This window comes from Mobula hypostoma, chromosome 11 (assembly GCF_963921235.1).
Source record: "Mobula hypostoma chromosome 11, sMobHyp1.1, whole genome shotgun sequence".
In the NCBI taxonomy this organism is placed as follows: domain Eukaryota; kingdom Metazoa; phylum Chordata; class Chondrichthyes; order Myliobatiformes; family Myliobatidae; genus Mobula; species Mobula hypostoma.
This window is the reverse complement of record NC_086107.1, coordinates 79890581-79913245: the sequence shown is the minus strand read 5'-3', so window position 1 is coordinate 79913245 and position 22665 is coordinate 79890581. Positions and strand designations below refer to the sequence as shown.

Here is a 22665-nt window from a genome sequence, read left to right as displayed (position 1 = left end):
AATGAAAGAGAGAGAGAGGTCGACTGTAAAGCCCGCCCACAGAGAAAACTGATAGGTCTACTTAGCACAAAGAGAGACCAATCAGGATGCCCTCTCTGTCACTCTCTCACTATGTCTGTCACTCGCTCTCTCGGTCTCTCTCTCTCTCCCTCTCGCTCACTCGCTCTCTCTCAAAAAAATCGATTTCTGGGATATTGTATATAATTTGCAGGTGTCAGGGAGCCATTATCAATATGCGAGAGATTCCTGGAATGTCCGGGAGAGGTGGGGTGTCTGCGCATGGCTCCTGTTGAAAGGAGCGCCTCTTCTTTGGGGTGCCATGGTGGCATAGCAGTTGGCTTTTACAAAGTTGGGAGTTCAATTCCAACGCCATCTGTAAGGAGTTTGTCCATTCTCCCTGTGTTAGGTTAATGTTAAATAGGTGGGTAGCCAGGTGGGCTGGAAGGGCTTGTTCCATACTGTTATCTATATGTAGCCCCCCCGGTCAGCGTCAGGGTCACTCAGCTCGCTGTCATCTAGGGAAACAGCACTCAGCTCCGCCAAACTGGGTAATAGTTTGTGTGGATGCTGTGTGATGTACCCCACCCCGCCCAAATAACAGACAATACACCAGATACGATTAAAAGATTTACAGTTTATAGATATTACTGGACCTATATAATTAATAGTGAATAAAATATAAAAGGAAAATAAAAGGCAACACACTTATCAAAGTTCAATCTCTTTGTGCACAAACAGTTGGAGCTCAGGACCCTCCTTCTTCACCCTGTGACCCCTCGGACCACCTCGACCTGCCGTCTGGGACTAACCACAGTGGTCGACCAGATGCTCCACACGAATCCATCTCCGTCTCCTTTCCTTGGTGAAACCCTGGACCTCAGACTCCAGCTCGGGGTCCGATCCCGTTAACGGACTCACAGCACCTGGTCCATCCTCTGTCTCTCTCTCCCGCCTTCTGCCCAAAAACCCGCACATCACACTAACTTACAGATACACAGAAAGAATAACATCTATCCCAATTGGCTTGTTCATCCTCTTATCAGTGACATGATCCAAGCAAACTACTAGCGGGAGCACTTTCTCAGCAGTTAACATAACAAGGAAGCCACTTCAATTATAACATAACAAAGAAGCCATTTTAATTAGACTACACAGTAACATAAAAGAAGAAACCCCTTACATATAAGTAGGATAAAATTAAATAGAATATATAAAAGCAACAGGGACATCAAAAATGCAGGCAAAACATCTGAATTCATCTTTAATAAAAGGTCCTGATAATATTTTTTCTCCATTTTATAGTTCTGCAAAATAACTGACCCTTTATCATAGCAGTAAGTGGGAACATATTCACAGGTGGGTGTTGTACACAGACAGATCGTCCTTCCTTGTTACATGCAGTTGCCATGGGGCAAAGTCTGGTTTAGTGACCCTGGGCTTCTCTTCTGCCTCCAGCGCCATCAGTTCCACATCCATGTTGTCTGTGATGCGGACCAGATCTCCTTCTGGGTCACGGTAGTTCAGGGCGATAGCCTCGTTTGCAAACTCGGTCCTGGGATGTAAGAAAACACAAATAATAATGCTGGAAACAGCAAGTTACAGGTGAGGGAAATAGGGTACTGATGAAGGGTCTCAGGCTACAACATCAACCCCTGACCTGCTGAATTCCTCTGCATTTCCAGCATCTGATGAATCTCTTGTGGTTATGAGGGAAAATGGCAAAGTGTGTGTGTCACTAGCATGAACCTGGCATGTTGAATGGCCTTTCCTGTCGTAATAAGTCAATGAGCAACATATCTTACTTCAAGAATCCATGAGCCTTGGTCTTTTGTACTCTTTGGGCACAGTTTGGGAGGCCAGCACTTATCAATCTTCTCTGGTTTCCCTTTGAACTCAATGGCTTGTCAGGATGTTTCAGAGGGCAGTTTAGAACTGACCATCAGTGCTGAGGCCCTGCAGTCATTGTAGGACACAGTGGGTGTCAGGGAAAAATTTGCTAAGGAGTTTCAATTAAAGTTGGTCACAAGTAATTTGGACAGGGACTTTGAAGAGGCGAGAGAGTACCTTCGTTGGTAAATAAGGAAAGATGTGACTTGCTAATAGTGCAATCGCCAGTCTTCCAAAGAGCAATAGTCACAGCCTTGTTCTATACATTAATCCTGTGTAATTTATCACATTCTACAAAATGTGAGAAACATCAGTCAAGAGACAGTCTGACTTCTCCCACAGCTTTTAGAATTTCCACAATTCACAGAAATAGGTTGTTGATTTAGCTAATGCAGCTGTGTTATGCCCTGCTGCTTAAAGGCTAACACTAGATAGCTGGTTTGTTAATTAAAGGGTGTTAGCACTCAGATAGTTTAACCCTTTATACAGAATTTTCTTCCACAGTGAGCAAAATGAGGCACCAGTGAACAGGACAAAAGAGACTGAAGATGCCGGTCTCTGAAACGTAAACAAAATTAGAACTCAGAACAAGCAGTAACCTCTGCGGTAAAGGGATAGATGATATTTCAGGCTGAGACCCTGGTTCAGGTCTGAGACTGTAGAGGAGAGAGAACCAGGGTAAGGAGGCGAGAGAGAGGGTTGAAGCAAAGGCTGATACATGACAGGTGGATCCAGCTAAGGAGAAGATGATAGGCAGATGAAGCCAGAAGCAGGGTGGATGGTCCATGCTTTTATTCCAGATTTCTTTCTTTCATATTGATCTTAATTTAATTGTTTACCTGCACTGCACTTTCTTTGTAGCTGTTACACTTTATTCTGAATTTATTGTTTTACATTGTTCTGCCTCAATGCATCTGTATGAAGACAAGTTTGTCACTGTGCTTTATAAGACCATAGGAGCAGAATAGGCCATTCAGCCCATCAAGTCTGCTCCACCATTCGATCATCTATTTTGGTACATGTGAGAAAAGTAAACCAACACCAATACATTAACATAAGTTCAAAGTTCAAAGTAAATTTATTATCAAAGTACATATATGTCACCAAATACTATCCTGAGATTAAATTTCTTGCAGGCATTCACAGGAGAACAAAGGAATACAACAGAATTAATGACAAACTACATACACACAGACTGACAAACCACCAATGCGCAAAAGACAAATTGTATAAATAAAAATGCTTAAATAAATAGATAGATGGATAAATAATACTGAGGACAGGCCGGCTGGCAGTGTAGTGGCATCAGCACTGGACTTCAATGCAGATGTTCCTGAGTTCAAACCCAGCCGGGTCCCAACCTGGGCAGCAACGATAACTGTGTGGAAGAAAGGCCTGGCAATCTACTTCCGTATCATTGCCATGAAAACCCTATGGACCCTGTGGTTCATGGGGTCATAAAGAGCTGGACTCCACTAAATGACTGAACAACAAACTGAGGACATGAGTTGTGGAGTCCTTGAAACAGTTGTGTTCAGTGATCAGTTCAGTTTTGTGGTGAATGAAGTTATCTACACTCATTCAAGAGCCTGATTGATGGTTGAGGGGTAATAACAGTCCATGAATCTGTTGGTGTGAGACCTGATGCTCCTATACCTTCTTCCTGATGGTTGAGGGGTAATAATTGTCCGTGAACCTGGTGGTGTGATCTCCTCTTGATCCCGCAGATTATTAGCATCTGTGCAGATTCATAGTCTGTAACTTCCTTTTGGACTTTGAGGCAATTGATGTGGCAGGACCAAGGCAGCGCGAGGTAGCGGGCCCGTCGCTGAATCGGAGAGATCAGTATCAGGCCAAATTGAGGTGGAGGTGTCCAGGCCCCAGATCATACTGAGGTGAGTGAACTTGACGTTTGGATGGAGACTTAAGCGCCATGCTGAATCGGAGAGGTCGGTTACAGGCTGAGTCGAGGCTGTGGAGCCTTGGCCCACGAGCGTATCCAATATTGGGACAGAGATTCAGGCACCAGTTCTGATTGGAAAGATCATGGTGTCAGGGCTCAGGGCGAGGGATGGGCCAGTTCTGATTAGAAAGGTCACGGTGTCAGGGTTCAGAGCAAGGGATGGGCCAGTTCTGATTGGAATGGTCACGGTGTCAGAGCTGAGTGTGAGGGACGGGCCGGTTCTGATAACTGCTCCGTGACTCGGTTCTGTGCTCAACTATGTTGAACAATGAGACTCTGTGGACTTCAGTTCAGAACGCTATTTGTCTGCAGTTACTGCTTGAACAATGTTTTTTCTCTACACCTTGGGTGTTTAACGGTCTTTTATTTAGTGGGTTCTTTTATCGCTTTATGTTTTGTTTTGCTGGGCATGATGTGTTTTTATTTTCTGCACATTGAATGTTTGACAATCTATTTTTCACATGGGTTCTTTTGGGTTTCTTCGTTTTGCGGCTGCCTGTCAGAGACGAATCTCAAGGTTGTATAATGTGTACATACTCTGATAATAAATGTACTTTGAACTTTGACCGCTGAGTTGGCAGGTGCTGGAAACCTTGAGCAACACACACAAATTGTTGGAGGGACTGCCTTCCTCGCTGAGCTCCTTCAGCATTTTGTGTGTGTTGCCCAATAATTGCAGTTCATAACTCAGCGGCACTGACCGTCTCTGGACCGCACGTCCATTCGCTGAATCAGGAGCAGGGAACTGAGCCACTGTGATACCATTGTTAGATATTGTCACACTGTTCGAGTCTCAGAAAGTTCGAACAACAGTGCTCACAGGTCAGTGATTTCCTGATGTTCCTGCATTGTTTGGGGACAGAATGCATTGGAGGTTACAGTTCTCTCCATTCCTTTTTAATTCTGTGTAGATACAACACCAGAACAGGCCCTTCCAGTCCCATAGCCCACACCTCCCACGTGACCTACTAATCCGTATGTCTTTGGAACGTGGGAGGAAACCAGAGCACCAGGAGGAAACCTACGTGGTCATGGGGAGAACATACCAACTCCTTACAGACAGCCACGGAATTGAACCCCACTCATTGCACTGTAATAGTGTTACGCTAACTACTGCACCACATGCAGCCCTGATTTATCTTCCAAAGAGACACGGGAGACTGCAGACACTGCAATATGGAGCAACAAATATCTCCAGGAGGTAATCTGGGGTCGGGCTGCATCTGCGAAGGAGGAAGGAATCGCTGATGTTTCAGGTTGAAAGCACTGGGACAGGAAATAGCCAATATAAGGAGAAGGGAGGGAGAGAAGAGATAAGAGTCTGTGGTGATTGGTGGATTGAGGAAGAGTGAATGAAGAGGGACAGTTTCCCCCAAGTAAGCACAAAATACTCTGCAGATGCTGGGGTCAAAGCAACACTCACAACACGCTGGAGGAACTCAGCAGGTCGGGCAGCATCCGTGGAAATGCTCAGTCAACGTTTTCACGGATGCTGCCCAACCTGCTGAGTTCCTCCAGCGTGTTGTGAGTGTTGCTTCCCCCAAGTAAGGGAGGGTAGCAGATGGGAGACAGGGGCAGTTAAATGATAGATGGAGGCAGACAGAGAGGAAAAATGAAAGTAGCAAACAATCTGCTGGAGGTACTCACAAGAGATCCTGCAGAAAAGCTTGCAAAACTGACACAAAATGCTGGAGGAACACAGCAGGGCAGGCAGTCCCAGTGAAGGGTCTCAGCCTGAAACATCGACTGTTTACTTCCCTCCATAGATGCTGCCTGACCTTCAGAATTCCTCCAGCATTTTGTGTTTGTTGCATTGGGCTGTACGGATTGTTGCTGCATTTAACCTCCTCTGGACTCAGTGCTGAATCCCCATCCAGTGGGATAACCCCACCAATCCATTCACCAGGTCTCAGGCAGTGTTTGCTCCCTGAAAAGATTAAGTTTGTGACTCCCACACACTTTTCAAAGTGATTACATTTGACAGTGATCTCTCATGAGTAACTGGCAAGGACCCAACAGAGTCCTGGTCTTGTTCAATGTTACAGCCATTTTAACTCATTTCAATTTAACTGTCCATTCCATGTCCAAATCAAAGAACATTCTGCTCACTTACTGTGTTGTAATGGATTGTAGTGGAAAGCAGGCATACTGACTGGTTGCATCATTGCCTGGTATGGAAGCAGCAATGCACAGGATCAGAAAAAGCTGCAGAAGGTTGTAAACTCAGCCAGTTCTATCATGGGCATGAGCCCCCCTCTCCCCCTCCCCCACTCCCCAGCATCGAGGGCACCTTCAAAAGACAGCATCCTTCATGAAGGGCCCGCAGCCTCCATAAGAATACAACCATCAATGAGGCTGTACAGGAGTCTGAATTCACACACTCAATGTTTTAGGAACAGCTTCTTCCCATCCACCATCAGATTTCTGAACAGTCCATGACCCATGAACACTGCCTCACTATTTGCTCTCTTTTTGCACGACTGATTTAATTTATTCTTTTTATATTTCTTATTGTAACATTATTTTTCAATGTATTTCACTGTACTGCTGCAAAGCAACATATTTCACGATACATGCCAGTGTTCTGATTCTAAAAACATTAAAAACTTCTGACACATCAGCACATTTGGTATAATGCCCATGCCTGTCGAGTACACAGTGGAAGCCACAAAAACATTTCCTTATTCAAGTCTGGAATTCCTTTTGGGGAAAATTAATTTCCTATTCAAAACATTAGATATTATGGTTCTTGGTCCAAGTATAACATGGTACTGATTGTTGTAAAGGTAATTCATGGCACATTTATTCTCTTCCACCCTGTAATCAAAGTTTCATCGTCCTGAAGCAGACAGCACCGTAACTGTAATATCTGAACCTTACAATGCTGGATTCAACAACTCTGCTCCTCTAGTTGTTTTGGCACCGTGGACACCTCCTTCACACGCATTGTAATATGAGCTGTCCATGCCACCATTTTGGTAAGGGCTGACTCCACTATTGTAAGGATGATAACTTGTGCCAAAGTGGGTGCTGGCTGCCATATTGGTGAGGGCAAATCTCTGTGCAAACCTGAGGCATGCCAACAATCATTGATCAAGGTGTCATCATGTATGAAAGTGAACTGTGTCTGCAGCCATTACAGTAAGGGCATAATCATGTATGAAAGTGAGCTATGTCTGCAGCCATTACTGCAAGGGCATAATCATGTGAGCTGCATAACCATCACAATGCTAAAGACACTTGCATTTGCTGAAGTGGATCATGTTGGAAAGAGCATAAGCATAGTGATAGGTCAAGATGCTTGTGAAAGGATGGAGCCGTTTTAATGTCAGCAGCACCCAACCACAGTGCTGTCCACAGGGCACAGCCTCAGTATAGAAGGACATTCCTTTAGGAGAGAGACGAAGAGAAATTTCTTTAGTCAGAGGACAGTGAATCTGTGGAATACCATTCCCACAGATTGCTGTGAATTCCACATATTCAACATCTTCAAATAGGCTCTTGATTAGTAAGGGAGTCAAAGATTATGGTGAGAAGGCAGGAGAATGGGGTTGAGAGTGAAACTAAACCAGTCATGTATGAATGGCAGAGCAGACCCAATAGGCCAAATGGCCTCATTCTCCCCCAATGTCTTATGGTCTCTGCTCCCCTGAAAATGACATATACTTTCACCCACTTCAAGGTATCCAAAAGCAAAGTAGAGTCACAGAAAAGTACAACACAGAAACAGGCCCTTCAGCCCATTTAGCCAATGCCAAACTATTAAACTGTCTAGACCAATTGGCCTACACCCAGACCATAGCCCTTTGTAACCTTCCCATCCATATACCTAACCAAACATCTTAAACTTCGAAACCAAGCTTGCATGCACCACTTGCATGGACAGTTGTTCCACACTCTCATGATCCTCTGAGTGAAGAAGATTCCCCTCATGCTCCCCTTAAACATTTCACCTTTTACCCTAAACCCGTGACCTTGAGTTGTAGTCCCACACAACCTCAGTGGAAAAAGCCTGCTTGCATTTATCCTACCTATACCCCTCATAATTTTGTATACCTCTAATCTCCCTTCAGTCTTCTATATTCCAAGGAATAAAGTCCTCACCTATTCCACCTTTCCTTATAACTCAGGTCCCCCAGACCTGCAACATCCTTGTAAATTTTCAAACTTATTTACATCTTTCTTGTAGGTAGGTGACCAAAACTGCACACAATACTCCGGATTAGGCCTTATCAATGTCCTATACAACTCCAACATAAATTCCCATCTCCTGTACTCAATACTTCGATTTATGAAGGCCTACATGCCAAAACCTTTCTTTACGACCCTATTTACCTGTGCCACCACATTAAATGAATTATGCATCTGTATTCCCAGATCCTTTTGTTCTACCTCACTCCTCAGTGCCCTATCACTCACTGTGTAAGACCTACCCTGGTTGGTGCTACTGAAGTGCACTTGTCTGCACTAAATTCCACCTGCCAATTTTCAGCCCATTTTTCCAATGGGTCCAAATCCCACTGTAAGCTCTGATTGTCTTCCTTGCTGTCCACTACAGCCTCAATCCACCTTTCATCCACTTTACCTCCAACTTTCATACTGCCCTCAGATTTACCTTGTCCATTTCTGACACCTCCCTTCACCTTCTCGATCTCACTGTCTCTATCTCCGGAGACAGCTTATCCACTGATGTCTATCACAAACCCACAGCCTCTCTCAGCTACCTGGACTAGCATGTCCCACCATGCTACTTGTAAAAACGCCATCCTCTTCTCTCAATTCCTCCGTCTCCACCGCATCTGCTCTCAGGATGAGGCTTTTCATTCTAGAATGAAGGAGATGTCCTCCTTTTTCAAAGGAAGAGTCTTCCCTTCCTCCACCATCAATGCTGCTCTCAACCACATCTCTTCCATTTCACACACCTCTGCTCTTACCCCATCTTTCCACCACTCTATCAGGGTTAGAGTTCCCCTTGTCATCACCTACCACCCCACCTGCCTCTGCGTCCAGCACATAATTCTCCAAAACCTCTGCCACCTCCAATAGGATCCCACCACCAAGCACATCTTTCCCTCTCCATCCCCACTTTCTGCCTTCTGCAGGGATTGCTCCCTGGTCCATTTGTCCCTCCCCGCTGATCTCCCTCTCGGCACTTATCCTTGCAAGCGGAACAAGTGCTACACCTGCCCGTTCACCTCCTCCCTCACTACCATTCAGGGCCCCAAAGAGTCCTTCCAGGTGAGGCAACACTTCACCTGTGAGTCTGTTGGGGTCATTTACTGTGTTTGGTGCTCCCGGAGTGGCCTCCTGTGTATAAGTGAGACCCGACATAGATTGGGAGACAGCTTCACCGAGTATCTATGCTCCATCCGCCAGAACAAGCAGGATCTCCCAGTGGCCACCTATTTTAATTCCATTTCCCATTCCGATATGTCCATCCATGGCCTCCTCCACTGTTGTGATGAGGCCACACTCAGGTTGGAGGAACAACATCTTATATTCCATTTGGGTAGCCTCCAATCTGATGGCATAAGCATCGATTTCTCAAATGCTGGTAATGCCCCCCACCCCCACCATTTCCCATCCCCTTTTCCCTCTCTCACCTTATCTCCTTGCCTGCCCATCACCTCCCTCTGGTGCTCCTCCCTTGTTTTTCTTTCTTCCCTGGCCTTCTGTCTCTTTCACCAATCAACTTCCTAGTTCTTTACTTCATCCCTCCCCCTCCAAGTTTCAACTATCATCCGGTGTTTCTCTCTCTCCTCCCCCCACTGTTTAATTCTACTCCTCAGCTTTTTTTTTCTCCAGTCCTGCCAAAGGGTTTTGGCCCGAAACATCAACTGTACTTTTCTCCCTAGATGCTGCCTGGCTTGCTGAGGTCCTTCAGTATTTTGTGTGTGTTGCTCAGATTTCCAGCATCTGCAGATGTTCCCTTGTTTGTGACAGCCTCAGCTTTGATGTCACGGGCAAATTTGCTGACCCAGTTAACTGCATTATCATCCAGAACGTTGTTATAGATGACAAACAACAATGGACTCAACTCAGATCCCTGTGGCACTCCACTAGTCACAGGCCACCAGTCAGAGAAGCAACCTTCTACTACCACTCTCTGGCTTCTCCCACAAAGCTAATGTCTAATCCAATTTACTTCCTCATCTTGAATGCCGAGTGGACGAAACTTCCTGCCCAACATCCCATGCGCGACCTTGTCAAAGGTCTTGCTAAAGTCTGTGTAGACAACATCCACTGCCTTGCCTTCATCAACTTTCCTTGAAAAGCTGATATGGATTGGTGGAGGGGCAGGTAGTGTTGAGGAAACAGGTAGGCTGCTGAAGGATAGACAGATTAGGAGAATGGGAAAGAGTGGCAAATGGAATATAATGTTGGAAAATGCATGGTCCTGCACTTTGGTAGTAGAAATAAATGACTATTTTCCAAACAGGGAGAAAATCAAAAATCTGAAATGCAAAGGGACTTGGAAGTCCTTGTGCAGAACACCCTGAAGGTTAACTTGCAGATAGAGTCAGTGGTGAAGAAGGCAAATGCAATGTTAGCATTCATTTCAAGAGGTTAGAACACAAGAGCTGGGATGTGAAGCTGAGGCTTTATAAATCACTGTTGAGGCCTCACCTTGAGTACTGTGAACAGTTTTGGGCTCCTCATCTAAGAAAAGATGTGCTGGCATTGGAGAGAGTTCAGAGGAGGTTCACAGGATGATTCTGGGAATGAAAGGCTCATCATATGAGGAACGTTTGGTAGCTCTGGGTCTGTACTCACTGGAATTTAGAAGGATGAGGGAGGATCCCATTGAAACCTTTTAAATGTTGAAAAGCCTAGACAGAGTGGATGTGGACAGGTTTTCCCATGGTGGGGGAGTTTAGGACAAGAGGACACAGCCCCAGGATAGAGGGGCATCCATTCAAAACAGAGATGCAAAAAATTTCTTTAGTCAGAGGCGGTGAATTTGTGGAACTTACTACCACAGGCAGCTGTGGAGGCCCGGTCATAAGGTGTATAAGGCAGAGCTTGATAGGATCTTGATTGGACACAACATCAAAGGTTATGGGGAGAAGGCTAGGGGGTGGGAGGGGAAGAAAGGATCAGCCATGACTGAATGGTAGAGCAGATTCAATGGGCCAAATGGCCTAATCCTGCTCCTATGTCTGATGGTCTTATGGTCTCAAAGCTCTATAGGATTGGTTAGACACGAACTACCACATGCAAAGCCATGCTGACTATCCCTAATCAGGCCCTGTCTATCCAAATCCAAATATTTATATATCTGGTCGTTTAGAATACCTTCCAAAAACTTTCCCACCACTGAAATCAGGCTTACTGATCTATAATTTCCTGGTTTATTTTTACAGCCTTTCTTAAACAACGGAACAACATTAGCAATCTGCCACATTATGCTCTACAATCGACGTTATTTTATTTGCTCTCATTGCATTCTTTCTTGCATAATTTTGTATAATTTATGTTTTTGGCAGGAATGTTGTACCTTTGATGTTGTTGCAAGTTTACATTGGAACATACAAACTGCTAGAGGAACTCAGCAGATCAGGCAGCATTTATTGCGAGGAATAACAGTTGATGTTTCAGGCCAAGACCCTTCATCAATGCAGCACTTGTGCATATGACAATAAACTCAGTTTTGACCTTGGTAGCCAGAAGTCACTTGGCTCGTAGCCAGAGTTCTGGACCATTGATCCAAAAAGCTGTTCAAATCCCACCTCAACAGCTGGGCGATTTAAATACAAGTCATCAAATAATTCTGATTTTAGAGAAATCTATCCTCAGTAAGAGATACAGTAAATGTTAGATTTTTATCCTGTAGCACTAGTTTATTAATTTCCTGCAGGGAAGGGAACCTTCCTCCTCACTTCTCTGAACATGCCAATGTGGTTAACCTTTAACAGACTCCCCCAATTCAGTGGCATTCAATGTCAGTGATCAATAATTACCATAGACCCAATTCAGAAGCATTCAACGTCAGTGATCAATAATGATCATAGACCCAATTCAGAAGCATTCAATGTCAGTGATCAATAATTACCATAGACCCAATTCAGAAGCATTCAACGTCAGTGATCAATAATGATCATAGACCCAATTCAGAAGCATTCAATGTCAGTGATCAATAATTATCATCGACTCAATTCAGTAGAATTCAATGTCAGTGATCAATAATTATCATAGATCCAATTCAGTAGCATTCAATATCAGTGATCATTAATTATTATAGACCCAATTCAGTTGCATTCAATGTTAATGATCATCGACATAGAACTCTTCAGCGCAGCCCAGCACCTTTGGTCCACAATATTGTGCCAACTTTTTAACCTACTCTAATATCAGTCTAACCCCATAGCTCTCCACTCTTCTGTCATCCATATGCCTATCTAAGAGTTCCTTGAATGTTCCTCAAAGTTGCTGGTGAACGCAGCAGGCCAGGCAGCATCTCTTGGAAGAGGAACAGTCGACGTTTCAGGCCGAGACCCTTCGTCAGGACTAACTGAAGGAAGACTTAGTAAGAGATTTGAAAGTGGGAGGGGGAGAGGGAGATCCAAAATAATAGGAGAAGACAGGAGGGGGAGGGATGGAGCCAAGAGCTGGACAGGTGATAGGCAAAGGGGATATGAGAGGATCATGGGAAAGGAGGTCCGGGGAGAAAGACAAGGGGGGGGAGAACCAGAGGATGGGCAAGGGGTATATTCAGAGGAACAGAGGGAGAAAAAGGAGAGTGAGAGAAAGAATGTGTGTATAAAAATAAATAATGGATGGTGTACGAGGGGGAGGTGGGGCATTAGCGGAAGTTAGAGAAGTCAATGTTCATGCCATCAGGTTGGAGGCTACCCAGACGGAATATAAGGTGTTGTTCCTCCAACCTGATTGTGGCTTCAACTTTACAGTAGAGGAGGCCATGGATAGACATATCAGAATGGGAATGGGATGTGGAATTAAAATGTGTGGCCACTGGGAGATCCTGCTTTCTCTGGCGGACAGAGCGTAGGTGTTCAGCAAAGCAGTCTCCCAGTCTGCGTCGGGTCTCGCCAATATATAGAAGGCCACATCGGGAGCACTGGACGTAGTATATCACCCCAGCCAACTCACAGGTGAAGTGTCGCCTCACCTGGAAGGACTGTCTGGGGCCCTGAATGGTGGTAAGGGAGGAGGTGTAAGGGCATGTGTAGCACTTGTTCTGCTACACGGATAAGTGCCAGGAGGGAGATCAGTGGGGAGGAATGGGGGGGACAAATGGACAAGGGAGTCGCGTAGGGAGCGATCCCTGCGTAAAGCAGAGAGAGAGGGCGGGAGGGAAAGATGTGCTTAGTGGTGGGATCCCGTTGGAGGTGGCGGAAGTTACGGAGAATAATATGTTTTTATAAACACATTCTTTCTCTCACTCTCCTTTTTCTCCCTCTGTCCCTCTTGCTCATCCTCTGGTTTCCACCCCCCTTTGTCTTTCTCCCTGGCCTCCTGTCCCATGATCCTCTCATATCCCCTTTGCCAATCACCTGTCCAGCTCTTGGCTCCATCCCTCCCCCTCCTGTCTTCTCCTATCATTTTGGATCTCCCCCTCCCCCTCCCACTTTCAAATCTCTTACTCACTCTTCCTTCAGTTAGTCCTGACGAAGGGTCTCGGCCTGAAACGTCGACTGTACCTCTTCCTGGAGATGCTGCCTGGCCTGCTGCATTCACCAGCAACTTTGATGTGTGTTGCTTGAATTTCCAGCATCTGCAGTATTCCTGTTGTTTTCTTGAATGTTCCTGATGTATTTGCCTCTACCACAACCCCCGGCAGGGTGTTCCATACACCCATCACTCTTATGTCTTACATTCCCCCTATACTTTTCTCCAAACACCTTAAAATTATGCCCCCTCGTATTAACTACTTCCACCCAGGGAAAAGTCTCTGACTATCTGCTCAAAATATGCCTCATATCATCTTGCATACATCTAGCAAGTCACTTCTCATCCTCCTTTGCTCCAGAGAAAAGCCTAGTTAACTTAAGCTATCCTGATAAGACATGCTCTCTAATCCAGTAGCAACCTGGTAAATATCCAATACGGCCTCTCTGAAGCTTTCACATCCCTCCCATAGTGAGGTGATCAGAACTGAACACCATATTTAGAATCAGATTTAATATCACCAGCATACGTCATGAAATTTGTTAACTTTCCAGCAGCAGTCCAATGAAGTACGTGATAAATAATAGATGTAGAGAAAAAAACTGAGTTACATTAAGTATTTACATATCTATAAAAGAGTTAAGTTCAAATCAGCAGTGCAAAATAACAGAAATAAAAAGCAGTGAGGTAGTGCTCACGGGTTCAATATCCATTTAGAAATTGGATGGCAGAGGGGAAGAAGCTATTCCTGAATCACTGAGTGTGTGCCTTCAGGCTTCTGTACTTCCTGATGGTAACAATAAGAAAAGGGCATGTCCTGGGTGGTGGGGGTCCTTAATGATGGACTCTTTGAAGATGTCTTGGATACTACAGAGGCTAATACGCATGATGGAGTTAACTAATCTTACAAGTTTCTGCAACTTACTTCGATCTTGTGCAGTAGCCCCTCCCATACCAGACAGTGATGCAGTCAGTCAGAATACTCTACATGGTGCATTTGTAGAAGTTTTCGGGTCTCCTCAAACTCCTAATGAAATATAGTCGCTGTCTTTCCTTTTTTTTAGTTGCATACATATGTTGCATCCAGGTTAGATCCTCAGAGATATAGACACCGAGGAACTTGAAATTGCTCACTCTCTCTACTTCTGATCCCTCGCTGAAGATTGGCTTCTGTTCCCTCATTTTACCCTTTCTGAAGACCACAATAAGCTCTTTGGTCTTGCTGACACTAAATACCAGGTTGTTGCTGCAACACTACTCTAAATGGTATCTCACTCTTGTATGTCCTTTCATCACCATCTGAAATTCCGAAAACAATGGTTGTATCATCAGCAAATTTAAAGTTGGCATTTGAGCTGTGCCTAGCCACACCGTCATGGATATAGAGAGAGTAGAGTAGTGGGCTCAGCACACATCCCTGTGGTGTGCCAGTGTTGATTGCCAGCAAAGCGGAGATGTTACTTCCAATCCACACAGATTGTGGTTTCTGTTGAGGAAGTCAAGGATCCAGTTGCAGAGGGAGGTACAGAGGCCCAGGTTCTGTAGCTTTTTAATCAGGACTGTAGGAATCATAGTATTAAATGCCGAACTATAGTCAATAAACAGCATCCTGAAATAGGTATTTGCATTGTCCAGGTGATCCAAGGCTGTGTGGAGAGCCATTGAGATTGTGTCTGCTGTTGGCCAATTGTGGCCTTAGGCAAACTGTAGTGGGTCCAGGTCCTTCTTGATTCTAGGTGTTGATTCTAGCCATGACCAACTTCTCAAAGCATTTCACCACAGTAGATGTGAGTGCTACCAGACGATAGTCATTGAGGCAGCTCACGCTGCTCTTCTTGGGTTCCAAGGGTGGTCTAACCAGAGTTTTATAGAGTTGCAACCTCACGGCTGTTGAAATCACTGAAAATAAGAATATTGCAGAAGCTGGAAATCTGAAACTAAACTTAATGCTTCAGGCTGACGATCCCCCATCAGAAAGTTTCTTTTAAGTTCCATTGGCTGCAGACAGTAACTCCATTCCTCTCTCCCCAGATGTTGCATGACCTGCTGAGTGTTTTCAGCATTTTCTGGTTTGGAGACACAAAAGACTGCAGATGCTAGAACTGGGCTGCTTCTCTTTCCATAGATGCCGCCAGACCTGATGAGTTCCTCCAGCATCTTAGGCATGTGTTGCTCAAGATTCCCAGAATTTGCAGAATTTCTTGTGCTTATAATAAGTTCTGGAGGAACTCAGGCAGCATCAGTGGAGGCAGAGAGATGGACAGTGTTTTGAGTCGAGATCCTGCATCTGGACAGAATTCTCTGCTTTGGTTGAAGTGATAAAGAAAGGTAGCTTGCCAACATAGTTCCTTCTCAGTGAGGCCACACTTGGAAATTGTGTTCACTGTTAGTCACCTGTTGTAGGAAAAGATTTCATTAGCTGGAATGAGCGCAGGGGAGATTTATGAGGAAATTGTTAGAACTCAAATGACTGAGTTACGGAGAGAAGTTGAGCAGGTTACATCAGTTTTCACTGGAGCATAGGAGAATGAGAGCAATCTTATAGAGCTGTATAAAATCACAAGGGGGTAGATAGGGTGAATGTACAAAGCCTTTTATCCCAGGGTTGGAGAATGAAAACCTACAGATTCTGGCTTCTTCCCTCTTCCTTTCCTGTCCTGATAAAAGGTCTCGGCCCAAAACATTAACTGTTTATTTCCTCCAGGATGCTGCCCGACCTACTGAGTTCCTCCAGCATTTTGTGTGTTGCTTTGAAGAACTGAAGGGCATAGGTTTAAAGTGAGAGTTGATAGGGACCCAAAGCAACAGCCTTTTCACCTAGTGGGTGGTTAGTATACGTAATGAGCTGCCAGAGGAAGAGGTTGTGGCAGGTACATTAACAAAATTTAACGTGTACTTGGATGGTAAAGGCTCAGGGAAATATGGACCAAACATGGCAACTGGTTCTAGCTCAGATGGGACTTTTGATCAGCATGGATGAATTGGGCTGAAATGCCTGTTTTCATGCTTTATGATTCTATGACTCTGATGGTGAAAGATGAAGGAGGTGGAGAGAGAAGCTTATGTGGGGGGGGGGGGTGTTACCATCCCTCATAAAACCATGAGCTGTAGGTACAGAATTAGGCCATTCAGCCTATTCAATCTACTCTGCCATTCAATCATTTCTAACATCTTTTAAATCTCAACCTCATTTTCCTGCCTTCTCCCTATAACCTTTATACTTCCTTACCAATCAAAAGCCTATTGTTCTCTGTCTTAACGACTTGAGGTGATTTCCATGGTAATAGAATGGATCCCTTGAGCTGTCAACCAATGGGAGCAGCTGTTAGAGAAATGTCCACCAACCTTGAGCACTTCACCATCAGCAAATGAGTGCAGAGAAAAATAAAGCAACAACCCAAAGAATTCTTATTAAAAGGAGGCTGTTGAGTCACGGCTGTTTGCCTATGCATACCATACCTCATCAAGGAGAAGAGGAATGTATATTCCGGCTGTAGGGAGACACCATTTTCCAAATAGATATCCCTGCAATAGTAAATATGTAGTGAGTACAATGTTTCACCAACACTCCGTATGTCTACAGTGATATAGGTTCTTTCCGATCTCTAACACCAGAGTCATGAAGACGGGCAGGACTCAGCACAGGTAACCAACTCGGCATCATGGTAGTGAAGCGGTTATTGCGATGCCTTCCAGCGTGCCGGCTGTAAGGTTGCAGTTCGATTCCCCCTGTTGCCTGTAAGGAGTTTGTACATTCTCCCTGTGGCCAGGTGGGTTCCCTCCCACATTGCAAAGACGTAGCAGTTAGGGTTAGAAAGTGTTGCCGTGTTCACACTGGAAGTGTGGTCCCACTTATGGGCTACCTCCAGCACTTCCCTCACACGAGCAGCTCATTTCACTCAATGTTTTAATGTTCACGTACATATGACAAAAAAAACTAATCTTTAACTGGTCTCAGTGCTGTAGCTCATGAATAACCCCCTCTGTTTTCATTAAAAGACATTTCTGTCTTTCCTTTCACTGCATCCTGAAGCAGTTTACGGGCAATTAAATTTTTTTGAAGCTCCCCCCTCAAACAGTAATGTGTAATCATGTAACACACATAAAAGTTGCTGGTGAACGCAGCAGGCCAGGTAGCAGCTATAGGAAGAGGTACGGTCGACGTTTTCGGCCGAGACCCTTCGTCAGGTCAGGACAGACCGTTCGTTAGTCCTGACAAAGGGTCTCGGCCCGAAACGTGGACTGCACCTCTTCCTATAGATGCTGCCTTTTGTGTTCACCAGCAATTTTTACGTGTGTTGCTTGAAATTCCAGCATCTGCAGATTTCCTCGTCTTTGTGTAATCATGTGCTCACTTGTGTTAACTTAGTTCAAAGTTCAAGGTAAATTCCAGTTTAAGATGGCACTACAGAAGGTGGGCAACAACTTACTGGTGGTTCCCAAAGCAAGAAATACAACTAACTATTTTATTAACAACACTTTTTCTGTAAAATAAATTATGGTAAACGATCAGCACAAACAATGAAGAGGCTAGTGAATGTGAGGCTTTCTCAATGGTCGAGGCATGTGGGTGTGATGCAAAGTGGAGGCGAGGTCGAGGCATGTTCGGGAAGTGATTGGAACAAGGTCGAGGCATGTTCGGGAAGTGATTGGAACAAGGTCGAGGCATGTTCGGGAAGTGGTCACTGTGAGATCGAGGTATGTTCGAGAAATGGTCAGAGTGAGCTCAAGGCATGTTCGAGAAGGGGTCGGAGCAAGGTCGAGCATGTTCGAGCAATGGTCAGAGTGAGGTCGAGACATGTTTGAGAAATGGTCACAGCGAGGTCAAGGCATGTTGAAACAGAGTTTGGGCGTGTGAAGTGGAGACAAGTCAGGGCGTGGAGTTTCAGAACCCAACTCCCTAAATTGAGAGTGAGGTTTGATCGATCAAAGGCCAGGATGAATTGCAAATATCTGGTACAGGCTGGAACAAGATGGTGGGGTCTACTCCTTGCTTTAATAAGGAGTGGTTTCCAGTCTGGGTTGAACCAGGGTAGTTATGGTGAAGCTCAGTATCTTTAAACCATGGACTATCAGGAGAGACAAAGAGCAGGTGGTGCCAAGTGCAGAGTAGACCAGAGACAAGGATGGAGTTGAATAAAGAACCTTCACTAAAGGACTGGCTAGTAGTGAACTCAAGAACACGCACAGAGTAAACTCAAGACCAAGCAAAGGCAAACCAAAACAAAGGCAACTAAACCAGAGAAACAAAATAAGACAGAGCTGCCCTTGACTAAAACAAGGCACAGGTGAAAATAATCAACAAGTAATCATGGAAGGAGGATGTTTGGAGCCTGAAGGACTCAGGCACCCCACGCGCACCCCCCCCCCACCCCCGGTGACCAGTCCAAAGTATGACACTCCCCTTCGCCATCAGATTGCTGAACGGACAATGAACCTAGGAACACTGCCGCACTATTTTTGCTCTTAATTTGCACTGCATATTTATGTGTGTAATATATTCATATTTCTTATGGTTATTTATAGTAAATTTTATGTATTGCATTGCACTGCTATGCAAAACAACAAATTTCATGACATATGATAAGAAAGCCAATTTTGATTCTGATAGCCCGATTGGTAAATGATCTTGTACCGAGAAGCAATGTAAAGCAGCCACATTCCTTTGTTTTACCCCTTCAAATGAATGAACTTGCTCACACTCACCTAATTTCACAACTGTGGATATCATGGTAGACACATCTCAATCGGTGGACCACAGAACTCTCTTCTTTATATGTAGCGGGGACTTCTTGCAATAAATTGTTAATGATTCTCACAAAGGATTTTGGGAAGATGCCTGTGTTGCCACAGTGAATGCCCTATTGCAGGAGGACAACAGTGAGAAAGAGAGAAATATTGGTGAAGACACACGTAAAAGGATCATCATTTGCTCGAATGCTGCGGAGCTGGGTGATGCGGTGGTATTTATTTAGAGATACTGATCGAACAGGCCCTTCTGGCCTTTGAGCTGCACTACCCAGCAATCCCCAACTTAATCCGAGCCTAATCACAGGACAACTTACAATGACCAATTAACCTACTAACTTACAAACAAGAGAAAATCAACTTCAAATTTTCTGCATAATCACTCAAAGAGTTGAACTGCATGTGCATGTGATGTATAACTCATCCCCTTCTACTGTAGGCCACGAATTTATCAATCACTTCTGCTGTGGACCACTTTCTGGAGGTCCAAGACGCCGACTTCTACAAAGAAGGGATCCGTATGCTCCACGACCGCTGGACTAAGTGTGTAAATGTAGGAGGGGATGATGTTGAAATTGACTTCTTCTACCTTAGGCCATGAACTCATCAATCACCCCTCATAAGTGGGAATGGAGCTGAGGTTATCTCTCTCAGAGACTGAATGAGCTGAATGTCCTCATTCTATGAAATATTAGGATAAAGAACATCAAACTTATTGTAATTTGGAAGAAAAAAGAAATGAATGTGGAATAGGAAGGTCAGGAAGACAAGAGGATTCAAACTGAGATTATTGTCATGTGCACACATACACTGAGGTGTGGTTGCTACGAAAGATTTATTTACAACAGACCCAGGCTCTATACAGATTACAGCAGACACAGGCTCCTATACAGATTACAGTAGACATGGGCCCCTATATAGATTACAAAGGAGGAAGTGTTTGCTGCCTTAAGGAAAATTAGGATGGATAAATCCGCAAGGCCAGACAAGGTTTTCCCTCAGATCCCGAGGGAGGCAAGTACAGAAATTGCAGGGGCCCTATAGAGATAGTTAAAAACACAAGAAAAGAGGAGAAGATGGTGGCGTGCCCGTGTGTGCGCAGCCCTTCAGTGAAAAATGATGTCGTATCTGTTAAATAGGGGCCGTGGACAATTCTGATTTGATGGAGAATGGATGTGAAAGCACAGAGGAACATCTGGAGAAATTTTGGAAACGCCCATTCACTGCTGTCGTTACTGTGTGGTCGGGAATCTTTCAGAGGGTAGGCCTCAAAATCCCCGGCCTTGCCTGCTTTTGGCGACCGAGAAGGAGGTCGAATCGCTCGGACAGAGATGGCGCTCAGTACTCGGTGTCGGAGAGCTGATCAGAGCTCGAAGTTTTCGGATGACTCAGAGTTGGATTTTGGTCAGCATGGCAGGGAGAGTTTTTCTCCCTTCTCCCGTCTGCGTGAGATGTGGGACATTTGAGAAACTTTGAACTTTACTGTACTCATGGACTTCTTCATCAAGTTATAGTATTGTGCGCTATTGTAACTATATCTTATAATTATGCCATTTTGTCAGCTTTTTCAGTCTTGGTCTGTCCTGTGTTTTGTGATATCACACCGGAGGAAATAATGTATCGTTTCTTAATGCATGCATTACTAAATGACAATAAAAGAGGACTACGTGTCTTCATAATCTAAATCTGCAGATGGTGGAAGTCCAAAGCAAAACACACAAAATGCTGGGGGAACTCAACAGGCCAGGCAGCATTTCGGGCTGAGACTCTTCTTCAGGACTGAGAGGGAAGGGACGAAATGCCTGAATTTAGAAGGTGGCGGGAGGGAAAAAGAGGCCAGCTGGAAGATGACAGGTGAAACCAGGTGGGTGGGGAAGGTCAAGGACTGGAGAAGGAAGAATCTGATAGGACTGGAGAATGGACAATAGGAGAAAGGGAAGGGGGGACCCAGGGAGAAGTAATAGGTGGGTGAGAAGATCGGAGTGGGGAATGGGGGCTGGTGGGGAATTGAAATACCTGCCATCAGGTTGGAGGGTACCCAGACAAAATCTCAGGTGTTGCTCCTCCACCCTGAGGGTGACCTCATTTTGGCACAAGAGGATTGACACATTGGAAAGGGAACTGAAATACATGCCATCAGGTTGGAGGGTACCCAGACAAAATCTCAGGTGTTGCTCCTCCACCATGGTGAAAATGTGGCAGTTAGGGCAGAGAATTGGAAGTTATTGAGGAGATCAAGGACATGAGAAGAATCGCAGATGTAGGTGGGAAGGGAATGAACCAAGGGGAAATAGAATTGAGTCAAGAGATGAGAACACGAGTTCAGTAGGGCAGGAGCAGGCAGAGACAATAGCCCTACCCGGACAGTCCAGTTTCTGGATCTTGGGTAGGAGGTAGAACCAAGCAGTGCGGGGTAAGGGAACTATGAGTTTGGTGGCAATAGTAGGGAGTTCTCCAGAGTGGATAAGGTCAGTGATAGTGTCAGAGACAGATTTTTGGTGGTGTGGAGTGGAGTTCTCCTCAAGGAGTAGGTATGAGGTAGTGTCTGAGAGTTGCCACCGGGCCTCAGCATGTAAGGATATTTGCCTCTTGTGCTCTGTGCTGTTCTACCAGGCAAGGTGGGCACGTTATGTTGGTGTTGGAGTGTGTGCCAGTGCACCCAGCTCATACTTAGGTGTGTTGGTGGTTAATACAAATGATGCATTTGATTGTACATTTCCATGTGATAAATCTGAATTCTGAGAATCTGAAGCCATGGCAGAATCATTAGGAGTCTTTGATATGTCACCAAAGACTCTAGCAGATTTGTACAAATATACAGTGGAGAGCATTCTGACTGGTTGCATCACCATCTGGTATGGAGAGGCTACAATGCACTGATCCAGAGAGACTGCAGAGGGTTATGGAGTCAGCCAGCTCCAAGCCTCCCTACCACTGAGAGCACCTTCAAAAGGTGGTGTCTCAAGAAGGCAACATCCATTGATAAATATCTTTACTATCTGGGACATGTTCTCCCCTCATTACTACCATTGGGGAGGAGGTACAGGAGCTTGACCACAAATGCTCAATGTTCTAGTCATGGCTTCTTCTCCTCCACCATCAGATTCCTCTTTTGCACTATTTGTTTTTTTTTTGTAACGTATTGTAATTTTTCATCTTGCACTGTATTGCTGCTGCAAACTAACAAATTTCATAACATATGTCAATGGTATTAAACCGGATCCTGATTCTGAAGAGTCAGCAAAATGTAGGGTGAAAGGCCTAACTTTACCCTTTCTCCATCAAAGCCAGGTATTTTACACCCAGGATGCAAACTGGTGACCCTCAGCATGGTTCACTGAGTCCAAAGGTACATGCCCCCACTCCAGAGTTTTGGGGAGATTTTCGCAAATGAAATGGTGGAAGCACTTTACGTTTCAGAAAAGCCATAGCAACTG

At 44.8% G+C, this 22665-nt stretch overlaps 1 protein-coding gene across 1 annotated transcript in view; it reads right to left on the bottom strand.

The window, feature by feature from the left end:
- Positions 1–1376: 1376 nt before the first annotated feature.
- Positions 1377–22665, bottom strand: part of ncf4 (neutrophil cytosolic factor 4) — a 106264-nt gene continuing 84975 nt past the window's right edge. Inside the window, exon 8 of the mRNA XM_063062333.1 lies at positions 1377–1552. Coding sequence (XP_062918403.1) covers positions 1511–1552 — 42 coding nt within the window. The 3' untranslated portion in view covers positions 1377–1510. The remainder of the gene's footprint in view (positions 1553–22665) is intronic.